Source organism: Phodopus roborovskii, unplaced genomic scaffold (genome assembly GCF_943737965.1).
Source record: "Phodopus roborovskii unplaced genomic scaffold, PHOROB, whole genome shotgun sequence".
Lineage (NCBI taxonomy): Eukaryota > Metazoa > Chordata > Mammalia > Rodentia > Cricetidae > Phodopus > Phodopus roborovskii.
Genome location: NW_026126625.1, coordinates 5,669,667 through 5,683,536, shown reverse-complemented (window position 1 = coordinate 5,683,536; position 13,870 = coordinate 5,669,667). Strand labels below are relative to the sequence as shown.

At 48.7% G+C, this 13,870-nt stretch overlaps 1 protein-coding gene across 1 annotated transcript in view; it reads left to right on the top strand.

Moving 5' to 3' along the window:
• Positions 1-694: 694 nt before the first annotated feature.
• Arpin (actin related protein 2/3 complex inhibitor) overlaps positions 695-13,870 on the top strand; it is a 54,957-nt gene continuing 41,781 nt past the window's right edge. The window contains exons 1-5 of the mRNA XM_051206631.1: positions 695-825; positions 3,174-3,249; positions 5,566-5,698; positions 6,824-7,030; positions 7,623-7,786. Of these exons, the coding sequence (XP_051062588.1) occupies positions 734-825; positions 3,174-3,249; positions 5,566-5,698; positions 6,824-7,030; positions 7,623-7,786 (672 nt within the window). The 5' untranslated portion in view covers positions 695-733. The remainder of the gene's footprint in view (positions 826-3,173; positions 3,250-5,565; positions 5,699-6,823; positions 7,031-7,622; positions 7,787-13,870) is intronic.

Below are 13,870 nucleotides of genomic sequence, written 5' to 3'. Positions count from 1 at the left end.
AGACCCCTGGGTGCAAGCTTAGAATAAAAGGCTTGCAGACACCCTTGAGCAGAGGGCACCCTGAGACTGGAGAAACGATCGATCACAATCTGTGAGGCGTGGGAGGGAAGGACTAGGAACAGATGAGTTCCATCTTTACAAACCATCAGATACTTTCATTTTGCCCAGGAAGAAGTGAGGGCTCAGAAAGGTTGAGGAACTTGCCGTGCTCACAGGGCAAAGATTTCACGTTTCCTTTGCAGCAGATCTGACTCCCATTCGCACTCCTTCACGCATCCCTGGAACTCCCTTAGGTAGGACCACCGGAAGGGCCGAAAGGGCAGCTCTATGCAGACCACTCTGTGGTTCCTCCAGGCTATTCCCTTTTCTCCCTTCCTAGAATCGATTCCAAGAAAGATCTACAATTCCTGAGCCTCAACTGTCGCTTTGTATACCGATGAATTTTGAGACAGGGTCTCTGTACAGTTGGTTCTCGAACTCTCGATCTTTCTTAGACTACAAGGACATGAAGGACAGTAGTCAATCAGAAAGCCCGGTGCTACAGCACACAGTCCGGAGGTCAGGAATGCGGCTCGGCGCCTTTAAGCCCAGCCTGGGAACGCCCCGGCAAGCAGCAAGGTTCCGGGATTTGCGGGCTGGGAAAGCCTTTGCTGCAGCGACCTCCCAGCTCCTGTGCCGCCCTGTCCCGCGCTCCCGCTGCTTCCTGGAGCTGCTGGGCCTCGGCGTGGGGAACATGAGCCGCATCTACCACGACAGCGTCCTCCGCAACAAGGCTGTGCAGAGCGTGCGACTGCCGGGGACCTGGGACCCCGCCGCCCACCAAGGGTAGGCTGTGCTCCGTCCGCCCGGCTACTGGCCAGGGTTGGGCTGTCCTCTGTCCTCTTGGCTGCTGGCCGGGGGTGGGCTGTGCTTCCCCACACTACTAGCCAGGAGTAGCCTGGGAGCATCCTTGAGACCTGGGCCTGTCGAACTCAGAATCTGATTCCTGCTCAAAGAGATTGATCTGGGGCGGAGGGGGTGTTGGAGGTGAGGGAGAGAGAGGGGGAGAGGGAGAGAAAAAACAAAAACAAAAACAAAAAAAAAAAAAAAAAAAAAAAAAAACTGGCCACATCTGGTTTCCAGGCAGCTCTTCCCAGTGTCCCTGACCCCCACATCAACACACACTGGGAAGACAGATATATTCTTGAAATTCCCGCTGCCTACACTCCTATCCACTGGAGAGACTCCATGCTCCTAAGTGGAACTCCAGAGGCGGTGCTTTGGTTCCCACCCCAGGATCTGAACTCTAGTAATTTGTCATGATGCAGCATAGGTGGTCAGTGCTTGGTGTGGTAGGAAAAACAGAGGGAGGGTGGGAGCATCCGGAGGTACAGGCCGAGTCCAGGGTAATAAGCAGGATGGGCAATTCCATTTTCAGTCAGAAATACCGAATTATACTATGTGTTAGAAGCTAGTCCCAGAAAGCCAAATATCGTGTCGTCTAGGAAGTGGAATCTAGAGTCCAACTCGTAAGGTTTTCAGTGAAGCCGTTCTGAGGATCTAATGTGTGCATAAATTTGATTGTGTGAATCATTACACAATGTGTGTCTATGTGAAATCATCCTGCTAAATGCCTTCAGTATATGCTGCCTTTGTCAGATGTTTTTAGAAAGAATTTGAGAGGAGAAAATGTATAAGGCAAGGAGTCTGGGCCCAAAGGTCTCCCACTATCTGCTTAGACCCACCCAGTCCTCACACTGATGCTTCCAAAGACAGCCCCGGGTCCCAGGTTCTGCTTTTGTGAATGCTATCCTCTGGAAAGTGGCAAAGGGGCAGCTCTGGTCACTCTGCGTGGTACCCTGTGATCTTGGGATAATCCCCCAACCTTCTGAGTCTCCAATTTTCTAGCTGTATGGTGACAATAACCATTTCCCTGGGTTGATGATGGTCATGTAGGAATGAATGGGAACAGGAACATGAAAGTTCTCAAGTTGTCACCCCCTCCCCCAGACAGGGTTTCTCTGTGGCTTTTGGAGCCTGTTCTGGAACTAGCTCTTGTAGATCAGGCTGGGATAAAAGGAAAATTCTTTAAAATAGGGGAAATGTCTCACTAGATTCAAGTTCACTTTCCAGCACTGGTGCCAGGGGGCTCAAAACTGCCTGTAAGTCCAGCTCTGGGGGATTTGACTCCCTCTTCTGAACTCCAGAGGCACCAGTACACACATGCTTACACTCACACAGACACACATACTTAACACATAACCCCACCACCAACAACAACAGCAAGATACCCGGGCATGGTGACTCACAACCTTAATCCCAGCACTTGGAAGGCAGAGGCAGGTTGATCTCTGTGAGTTCAAAGCAGCTTGGTTTACATACAACATTCCAGGACAGCTAGGGATACATGGGGAAACCCTGTCTTTAAAAAAAAGGGGGGGGGGGCTGGAGAGAGGGCTCAGAGGTTAAGAGCCCTGGCTACTCTTCTAGAGGTCCTGATTCAATTCCCAGCGCCCACATGGTGGCTCACAAACCATCTATAATGAGAGGGTGCCCTCTCCTGGCCTGCAGGCATACATGCAGGAGGAACACTGTACACATAATATATAAATCTTTAAAAAAAGAAAGGGAAAATGATTTATGTGGCATTGACATTTGTTCCCAATTGTGTGTAAATATAAAACATAGAATATCTATTTGTAGCTTTTTGCTATGTATTCAAGGCCTGATCTGAACTCACAGTATAGCTCAGGCTGAGCTTCAACTTTCAGCAACCTTCCTTCCCAAGTGTAGGGATTCCAGGCGTGTGCCATCAAGCCCAGCTCTAAAGATGCTTTCCATTTAACAGGTACTTAGTATTTACTTTGCATTCAAGCTCTTAGGCCAGCAGCAGAGGGGCACAGTGAGGCAGCTGTGTTCTCATTTGTGGATAAGAATCTTGACAGTCTGATCACAATACTGGTCACAGTAATTCTCACTGTGTGTGTGTGTGGGGGGCACAGCTTGGGAAGGTTCTTTGCAGGGATAGGGGAGCAGAGAGCGGCTGCTTCACACCAGGCCCCCTCAAAGACAGGTGAATGGAGTCTGGGTGAGACTTGTTTCTGTCTCAGTGCAGATTCTCACCCAGGCCACTAAACCCTAGTGTGGCTTCCAGAGGACTGACAGAACCCGCCTTCCTTCCTTCTCACCCCCAGGGGAAATGGCGTCTTACTGGAGGGAGAGCTGGTGGATGTATCTCGGCACAGCATCTTGGATGCCCATGCCAGGAAGGTGAGGCTGCTTCCTGGGTGGTACTCTTCCTTCACCCACATAACATCTCATTGTGCTGGGTGAAGACATGGGACCCAGGTCAATCCTGAGGGGCTCATAGAACATACTGCCACAGCCAAGCAGGCCCAGTAGAAAGAGGACTTTTAGGGCCCTTTCGGGTAGCAGACAGGGAGGGCTGCATAGTTTGTAGTCCTCTGCTACAACTGAAAGAACAGACCAGGTTCCAAACTCACACTCATTTGAAGATAGTCTAGACGCTGACTGACATCTGGCTGCAGCTCTTGTATGGATGGCCTTCTATCTTTGCTTCACAGGCTCCTCAGGTTGTGTTCACAACCCACACGTCAGGGCTGGAGAGATGGCTCAGTGGTTAAGAACGCTAGCTGTTCTTCCAGAGGTCCTGAGTTCAATTCCCAGCAACCACAATGGCTCACAACCCACACATCCCAGGTGTTCATGTGACCACTCCTAGGGTCATCCTAGCTCATTTCTCCTTTCTGAGCATTAGTTTTGCACGTCTGCCTTCCCTTCAGATAGCCTCTTCTGGATGTGCTGAGAACACTGTCTCCTTGGTCCTTGATCCTTGGTCTCAAAACCTCAGGTTAACATCCGTGTAGGTCTTCTCAAGGTGGGTGGAGGCCAGGTTCTATTCTCAGCCTTTTTTTTTTTTTTTTTTTTTTTTGAGGTAGGGTTTCTCTATAGCCCTGGCTGTCCTGTAGACCACACTAGCCTCAAACTCAGAGATCCACCTGCCTGTGCTCGGCTTCAGTCTATGCTTTTTGTATTACATATACTACCCCATGAGAGCAGTCTCTGCTACTGGCTCACTGTTTTCATGCCCCTCACTCTGCTCCTTAACTTGCAGGTCAGGAGGTGGGCACACCGGTCTGGAGCCCCCCACCCACCTGCCCAGGAGAGTTGCTCCCATGTGGGAAGGGCCTGCCTCAGCTGGCCCATGTTTGTGCAGACCTTTCCCGAATGTGCCTCTCCTGTCCTTACCCCTGATGATACACAGGGCTGTAGCCCCGCCAGCCACTAACCTTCAAGCCCCTGTCTCCTCTTCTCTCCGTTCCTCCTCCTTAGGTGGGCAGTGCCCACGCAGCCTAGTTCCTACCCAACCATCATCCCCATCCTCCTCCTCTTTCCATAGCCACCCTTCACGGGGCCCTTAGCTCTTCCTCTTAAATCTTTGTGCCTGATTTCCCATGATCTGGTGGCCCTCAGTTTACCCCAGAAAGACATCTCTGGAGGATTGTTGCTGCCCCCAAACCTTTCAGGATTCCTTCTTATTTACCAAAGAAGATCAAAATTTCCAATGGCAGTTCGAGGCCTATCTAAAACCCACCTCAGCTGCGTTCTGGCCTGCCTGGGCTGCCAAAGGGCTCTCAATGGTCCACATCTCTCAGCAGATGTACACATGGCCTCTTGCCTGGCTCAGGCTTTTTTTTTTTTTTTTTTTGATAAGGTCTTATCCAAAAAATAATCCAGGCTCATCTTGATTAATTGTATGGAAGAGGATGACTTTGAATTTCTGATCTTCCTGTCTTTTCCTTCGCAGTGCTGGGATCACAGGTGTGTGACACCATGCCAGGTTTATGCAGTACTGGAGTTCAAATGCAGGGTTTGGAATATGCCAGACAAGCACTTGACATTCTCAGGACTGTCTTAGGCTTAGCTTAGGCTTTAGTGCTCTTCTAACACCCTGGCTCCACAACTGCAGGTTACTCTGCTCTTTTCGAATTCACCTTTCATGGTTGTCCCCAAAGTGCCAGCTGCTTCCCCCTGTCTGGCACGTTCCTGGGCCTGTTCTGATGGGAGCTCCTGGTCAGTGACTTCTCAGCGCATTTCTTTCTTTGCAAGCGCCTCCTCCTCATGATGTCACTGGTTCCCTGTAATGTCCCTGAAAGGCAGCATCATGCTGTTCCTACATGACAGGGGAAACTGAGGCATGGGAAGGGTGGGGTGATTTGCCCCAGTACTGTGTCTGGGAGCAGCAGAGTGGCTGCCTATCCCTTAGGTCCTCAGTGTCCTTCCTGTGGCATGTTGGCAGCATCCCTCCTGCCTTGTGGCATTTGGGGACCCTGTACTTGGGTTATGGCTTTTGGCAATTGGTTGTATGGAAGCCTTGGAGGCCTTGTGTTGCCCTGCATGGCTTGTGTGGCAGATAATGTGGACAGGCACTCTAGTGAGTGTAGGAGTAGTGTAGGATGGTAGAGGGTGAGGTGGGCAGAGGCTGCAAGGAAAGCCTGGGCGCGTGTGCTCAGACTGGGGTGGGGAGTGAGGGAGTCTCCTCACGCCTTCTTTGCCACACCCCAGGAGCGCTACTATGTCCTGTATATCCGGCCCAGTTGTATCCACCGACGAAAGTTTGACCCCAAGGGAAATGAAATCGAGCCCAACTTCAGTGCCACCAGGAAGGTGAACACAGGCTTCCTCATGTCATCTTACAGTAGGTATCCTGGGTGCTCCCTCCCCAAGAGGTTTAGACTGTGTCCCTGCTTGTCTCCTGCGACCCTTGCGCTTCCCCGCCCCAGGAAGTGGCTTCTCAGTACAAGAGGCTTTGGTGCTGTTTCCAGCTTGAGCATCCCCCTGTGGGATTCCTTCCTGCCCCCAACTGACTCAGAGAACTCCTCGGTGTTCCAGGAGCCAGGCTGGTATTCCCAACTGCTTCCATTTCCTGAAGTCTGGCAGGATTTTCCACAGGCTTGGCTTTGGGCTCTATCATTGTGTGTGGAGACCAGGCCAGGCCCCAGCAGTCTCTGACCTCCTATCCAGATGTTCGCTGTTGGCTCTCGGTCTCCTTGTATTTGTTACTTTTAGTATTAATGACTTTTCTTGCTGTGACAAAATGCTGGACAACGTGACTTCAAAGGAGAAGGGTTTGATTAGACTCACACAGCAGGAAAGTGCGGGCAGCAGAACTGTTGGACAAGCCGTGGAGACACTGTGCTGGGGGCTAGGGGTAACCATGCTTGCCTTCTGCACCTTACAGACAGCCACTGCCCTGTGAGCCCACTACCTGCAGGGTTAGGACTTAGATTCCTTGCTGAATTGCTGAGCTCTGCCACAGCCATCCTGGAGTAGGCTGGTAGAGGGTGTGGGGACCACAAGCTGGCTGCTGGTTCTAGAACCTGAAGGAACCCTGCCTGGTCACAGAGTGTCAGTTGGAAGGCAGAATTGTACTGTGAGTGTTTGAATGCTGCCTCCTCTCTGTCTTGGTTTTTCTCATCTCTGAGATGGAAATAACAAAGCCACAGACCCTTGCTGAGGGCTGGCTCCGGGCCAGACACTGTGCTAAACGCTCTACTTGCTTTTTTTCCCATCATCTGTACTCCATGTCAGTGCTGTCAGATCGGTACCATATTCATCCCTGTTCTCAGGGACAAAGAGAAAGCTCACTTGTCCAGATTTCCATAGAATCCAGATTTGCTCCAGGTAGCCTGGCTTCAGCATCCAGGTGGTATACAACCTCTGCTGTGGAATTGTGTGATGAGCCCTGGCAGGAGGGATGCCCTTGGTGAACAAATGTTTCCTCTCCAGGCTCACTAACACTTCGGCATCATATGTTCTACAGAGACGGAAGCCAAGGGGGACACTGACAGGCTCACACCAGAGGGGCTGAAGGGCCTAGTAAACAAGCCGGAGTTGCTGAAGCTGACAGAGAGCCTCACCCCAGACCAGACAGTGGCATTCTGGATGCCTGAGTCAGAGATGGAGGCAATGGAACTTGAGCTGGGAACTGGAGTGCGGTTAAAAACTCGGGGTGATGGCCCCTTTATAGGTGAGGAGTGTGATTCATTTTGCCTGTTCCTGTAGGGCAGTGGTTCTCAACCTTCCTAAGGCCATGACCCTTTAATGGCAGTTCCTCATGTTGTGGTGACCCCCAACCATAAAATTATTTAGTTGCTACTTCATAACTATAATTTTGCTGTTATGAATAATTATAATGTAAATATTGGATATGGAGGATAACTGATGTGCAGTCCCCAAAAGGATTGAGACCCATAGGTTGAGAACCACTGCTGTGGAGGCTCCTGGCCTCCCTTCAGAGGTTCCTCATCTCTGTTGCTTAGAGCTATGGGAGAAGGACAAGTCTGGCCTTCCAGAGGGACCTGACCTGTGATTGAGCTTTACTCCTAAGTCTGTGGCCAAGTGCCATGGGGCCATTAGCCTGGACACACCATATCCCAGGATACCATCCAATTCCTTGTTTCCTATGGCTGGCCCTTGCTTTCTAGTGCTTTGGGAGTCCCACCAAGAACCCTAGTAGCCACACCAGAAAACAGAGCCAACCCAGACTCCTCCAGAATGGATTGCCTTAGCCCAGCTAGTCCACTGCAAGAAGAAAGGCCATTCAACATTTGTCCTTTCAGATTCCTTAGCCAAACTGGAGCTGGGGACAGTGACCAAGTGTAATTTTGCTGGTGATGGAAAGACAGGGGCATCCTGGACAGACAACATCATGGCCCAAAAGTCTTCAGAGAGGGCCACAGTGGAGACTCGAGAACAAGGAGATGGAGCAGAGGATGAGGAATGGGTAGGTCAAGAGGACAGCTGTGGACCTGGACCTGGTATTGTGTCTCTTGGTAGGAGTTTTGTATTTCTCCTGAAGTGGTACATTAGTCATGGGAAGGTCTTTGAGCAACCAAATGTTTTTTCCTCCTTAGTCAGGACTCCAAAACCTGAAAAGTGACTGAATACTAATCTAGTTTTACTAGTGTTTCCTTGCTACCCTATTTCGTTAACACCCTAGTTTATATGTAGTTGTTTATCTGGAGTGTGTTTCATCTGAACTGATATCAAAAGCCTCCTAATAGAACATTTTGAACAAAGAAGTCACAGAAAAATTAGGTATTCACCTCAGAGAGGGCAAGGACGACTTTGGCCAACCAAGGTCAGGGAAGGGCATGTGGAGGGTCTGGGTTACCTTTTGTGTCAGTAAAACTGACAGATGGTGGATTTGCTGGGTGGGCTCTGGAATCTGCTCTGATGTGAGGCTACGCAGTAGCTGAGGATCCTGTGGATCCTGCAGGATCAGGCCTGTCTGAAGATTGCCAGGAAACTTTTATGAAATATGCTCTACTCACACCCCTTGACTTGACCACTTTGTGTTTCCAGGATGACTGAGGTACCTCCTCCCACAACCAGCATCTGAGATGGTATCGTTGAGAAGAAGCCATATGACTTCCACCCTGGAGAGAGCAGTCTGTCAAGACAAATACCATTTAACACACTCTGCTGAGGTCAAATCCAAGACCTCAAGATTCACAGGTCTCCAGGCTGTGGCTTTTGTATGTGTGTGTCCCTCTTTGGATGCAAGATTAGCTCTCCTGACCTCTCTCCAGTGTTCCTTTCCCTAGGTGGTGTACATGTACTGGATTGAGTTCCCCAAGGTACTTAGTCCTGATGCACAATTAAGAAATGTCCCTGTGTGAGACAAAGGGGCTCTGGGGGGAGTGGGTGGGCTCCTCCCATTCTTGCTGTTTTCGCCTTTCTTTCCTTTCTATCCTGTGTTAGACTTCTTGTGCCTCTGCTCTCCTGATCTAATCCTCCTTGGTCTGTTCTTCCCCACACCACACCCAAGGCACCACTTCTTTTTTCTGTTCTGCTCCGTGTCTCCATGGGGTTTCTTGTCTTAGGGTTTTTACCACTCTGATGAAGCACCATGACCAAAAGCAACGTGGGGAGGAAAGGGTTTATTTCACTCACAGTTTCATACAACAGTTCATCATCAAAAGCAGTGAAGGCAGGAACCTGGAGGCAGGAGCTGATGTAGAGGCCATGGAGGGGTGCTGCTTCTAGCTTGCTCTTTATGGCTTGCTCAGTCTACTTTCTTATAGAACTCAGGACCACTGGCACAGGGGTGACACCACCCACAATGAGCTGGACTTTCCCATCAGTCATAATTAAGAAAAAGCCTTATAGCTAGATTTTGTAAAGACATTTTCTCAATGAAGGTTCCCTCCTTTCAGATGATGCTAGCTTGTGTCAAGTTGACATAAAAGCATCCAGCACAGACCCACCTGGCTGCTCTATTGGACAGTGCTGTTCTCTGGAAGGCCAGCAGCCTTTCCAGCTGTGTCTGGCTGGTCCACGGATCTTGACTCCTTTCACTAGGCCAACTTTTAAATGTTTATTTATTTTTAATTTTTTTAAAATGGTGCTGATAATCAAGCCTATTGCTTCATGCTTACTAGGCAAGTGATCTGCCACAGCCTATACCCACAGTCCTGGACTACATTTTTAGAACCACTATTTCTGTTGCTGGAAAATGTTTATGAATGAAACTTCAAGAAAAAATTTTTCAACACGACTGGGTTCTTGTCTGGTGTTAATGGTCTTCCAGCTGAGCCACCCTCCTAGAAGAGAGCCTTCAGTCTTTGGTCATAAACACTGCCTTATTGGGTAGTATGTCCCTGCTCAGATCTGTGAGAAAATTTGGAGTGGAAGTCTACATGTCCTGAGTTTAATTCTATGTAGTCATGGCAAGTGTATGTATCTTGCTTGATCCTGGGAAGAAGGGGTACCAGGCAAGAATTAATGAGTCTCCTTCACATGACAAATGCAATGCCACATGCTTTCTGTGACCATGACCGGTACTGAAAATACTGCGTTTTTCCTATGCTAGTACTTATATGAAGTACTTGGAGTATTCTATCACAACACTCCTATGATGTATACATGTTGATATCCCCTTCTTTTTTGGTACATAAACTGAAGCTTTGAGGCTTAATGAATAGTATGTATTGCCAGAGAAAGGGATTTAAACCTGGGCAGTCAGTTTCAAAACCTACATTTCTTTCTTTCTTTCTTTCTTTCTTTCTTTCTTTCTTTCTTTCTTTTTTTGAGGGAGATCTCATACATTTCAGGCTGATGACCTTGACCTTCTGCTCCTCCTGCCTTTACCTCCCCAGTTCTGGGTTATAAGCACACATCCCCATGCCTATTTTATGTGGTGCTGGAGCTCACACTCTGGGCTTGGTGCATACTAGGTGAGCACTCTACCAACTGAGCTACACTCCCCAGTCCCAAAGTCCACATTCCCCCCCCCACCCATTTTTTGTTTTTGTTTTTTTTTTAAAACAGGGTTTCATTATGTAGCCCTCAAATTCATTGTGTAGACCAGGCTGGCTTTGAACTCACAGACTTCTTTCTGCTTGTCTCTGCCTTCTGAATGCTGGCATCAAAGTCCATATTTTAGATTACTGGACTCTTTTGCTTCCCACATGCAAGCTATAGAGAAGGAAGAGGGGTTCAGGGAGATTATACAACTCTCCCAGTTCCTAAGTGAAGGCTCCAGGATTTGAGTCCAGAGCTTCCAGAGGCAAAGCTGTTGTCGCTTCCATTGTCTCTGCTTCCTTGGATACAAAAAGTTTTTGGATATAAGGGCAAATATCTAAAGTATAGCTATATTTTGGATATATGGTTATGAATAGGGTACCTGGGGGCACTGGGACATCTTCCTGCCCAAAGCTCTGTGGAAACCCCTGGAGCAGGCTGTTGATGTCCTGAGGCAAAGGGCTCTGGATCTTAGACTTTAAGGAAGGAAAGGCCATTGTAGCTGGAGTTCAGAGAGTAGCATAGCATGGGAGGTGTGCTTGCGATGAGGCTAGATATAGGGCATGGCAATTTCATGCTTACTAAAGCTTACAGGACTTTGTCCTTAATGTCCTAAACGCTAGTGATCCCGTGGAGAGGTGAGGGCCAATTCATCTGTTCTGAAGCTCAGTTGGCAGAGAAGAGATGGGGGCAGTGAGCTTCTGCTGGAATCTGCTGCTGATAGTAAGGTCAGCTCTGTTTGCTCTGCAGCAGAGACAAAGGGGAGGAAAGGGCTCATGTCCAGAGGTGTTTAGGGAACAGAATCAGGCCCCAAAGGAGAGGAAGGAGTCAGACTGGTGATGGGAAGTGTTTACAGGGGCCCAGCCTGAGGCTAGGCTGAAATTAGAGTCCCGGGGAAAGGAAACAAAGTGTTCTGTAGATAAGAACAGAACTTCAAAGACAGGTGTGGTGGCTCATGCCCATAATTCCAGTCCTTGGGAGGCAGAAAGATAGAAAGGCTCCCAATAGTTTGAGGCTAGCCTGGGTTACAGATTGAGACCCCACTTCATAAAACCAAAGCCAAAAACCACACAAGCAAACGAACAACAAAAAAGGAACAAGATGGCTCAGTGGGTAAAAGTGACTGCCACCACGCCTGAAGCCAAGTTTGATGCCCAGAGCTTAGATGATGATAGAGAGACCAACTCCAGCTGTCGTTTGCTGGTTTCCACACTCATTCACACTGTAGCACAAGGGCATCTACCCCTCCACATAAGTAAACAATAACAACAACAGATTTCAGGTTTAGTGGTTAGAGAAACTGAGTTAAAAACTTCCTTCTCTCCCTCCTGTCTCTGCCTCCCAAGTATTACAGGCATGTGCTGTCATACCAGCCTTTAATAGTGCTGGAGCTATATAATATATGTATATATATTATAGCTGTAAGCACTCTAGACCTGTGCTACATCCTTAGCTTTATCATCATTATACACTTTTTGTTATTATTGTGTTGTGTGACCATAGGTGCACATGTGCTATAGCAACTATGTAGAGGTTAGAGAATTGTTGGACTGGAATTGCTCCACAGTCAAACTCTGATGCCCCCTACACCACATACTAAAATTATTTTATGCCAAGGGCTGGAAAGATGGTTAAGACTACTCATCTTCCAAAGGACTGGAGTTGCTCCCAGCACTCCTATCAGGTGGCTCCCGGCTAAACTTCCTGTAACTCCAGCTCCAAGGTGCCCTCTTCTGGCCTCTGAGGGTACTTGAACGCATGTGCTCATATGGACACATGCACACACATGTTTAAAATAAATCTTTAAAATTACTTTACTATAGCTGGGCAGTGGTGGTGCACTCCTTTAATCCTAGCACTCGAGAGGCAGAGGCCAGCCTGGTCTACAGAGTTAGTTCCAGGACAGGCCCTAAAGCTACACAGAGAAACCCTGTCTTGAAAAAAGAAATTATTTTACTATAGATTATTGTGTTATGGTTCAATATATCTCCCTTTAACTCTATAATTATGATTTGGAGTTTGCGAGGTGGCTCAGCAGGTAAAGACAGTCAAATCTGATGACTACTTTAGATCCTTGGACCCACACAGCATGAGCGAACTGGACTCCCTAAGTTGTTCTCAGACTCCATTACAGGTTGCACAAGTCTTCTCCCCAATAAACATATAAATTGACATACTTCAAAACATCCTAGTTGGTAAAGCTAGTTCTCTCTTGTCACTCTGTTTAGAATTGTCTTTGATATTCCTGTCCAACATTTGAATCATTTTGTCACACTTAGGGCAACTGCCATTTGAATTTTTACTTACACCCCCACCCCCACCCCTGAGCAGGATACATGTGGTGAAAGCACTTCGGAGGCAGGGGCATGCGAATCTCTGAATTCGAGGCCAGCCAGGGCTACATAGTGTGAGCCTGTTTCAAACAAAACAAAAACATAAATAAATAAGAAGAAAACAAAAGGTGTTACCAGTTCGAGACCAACCCTTTTGAATGGGATTGTGTGAAAGATCCCTTGTGATTTCAACTTTTGCCATCTAAAGGAGAGACTGACCATCTGCACGATTAAACTTTTGCCTAATTCACTGCAGCATTATAATACTGAAAAATAAAAGCCCAGTTTTTGCTGGCCCAGGGTTAGGACGGAGAAGAAGCCACACAAGCTCCCTCCTGGTCCCTCAAACTGGTGCAGCGGCTGGAAAAATTGGCCGCCCTGGATTCGCGTTGCCGACTCGGTTGGCTCCGCTATGGAACCAGAGTGAGGGGCCCAGTCCTAGCCAGGTTCGGATTGATAATCAAGCTGGCCAAGGCGACCTTGCTCTTCAGCTTCCACACCCGTGTTCCCCAGGCGAGCCTTTCCAGGGCGCCAGAGCGGCCGGACCCTCGGTGCTCGGACCTCGGGGCACCACGGCTAAGTTTCCGGGGACAGTTTTCAGCAGGGTACCAACCGGAAGTGCCCGTGTTGTGGCGGAAGTGGGAGCTTTCTTCTAGCTGCTGGTGCCGAGAAAAGCGGGACCAGCAAAGATGATTCAGGCGATTCTGGTTTTCAACAACCATGGGAAGCCGCGGCTGGTCCGCTTCTACCAGCGTTTTGTGAGTGCGGCCCGGCCCATCACGCACCCGCGTCCATTCCCCTCCCCTCCGCTCGAAGCAGCGCTCGCCCACACCTCGGGCTCCGGCACCGTGCATGACCCACCATCCCTGTGATCTTCTCTACCCTCCCTGGATCCCGGTTTTTCTGTGCTTTGTGACACTTTCCCTTGGGTCTTAGGCCAGACATGGTACACAGTGTAGCTCATTGAGATCTTGGGCGACAAAACTACTGTCTTTAAGCTTTTTTTTAAGTTTCTGTTTTCTCAAGGTGGGGAGAAGTCCTTTCCTGGAATTATTTGCTTCAGCGTTGGCTGAGACTTATTAGGGTTGAGCTCCCGTTTACCCTGAAGGTTACAGAAAGTCTCTTTTAAAGTTGGGGGTTAATGAGGTATATATATTACAGGCTGTCAGATGTAGTGGTGTACACCTATAAGCTCAGAACTCGAGATGGAGGCGTGAGGATGAGGACCT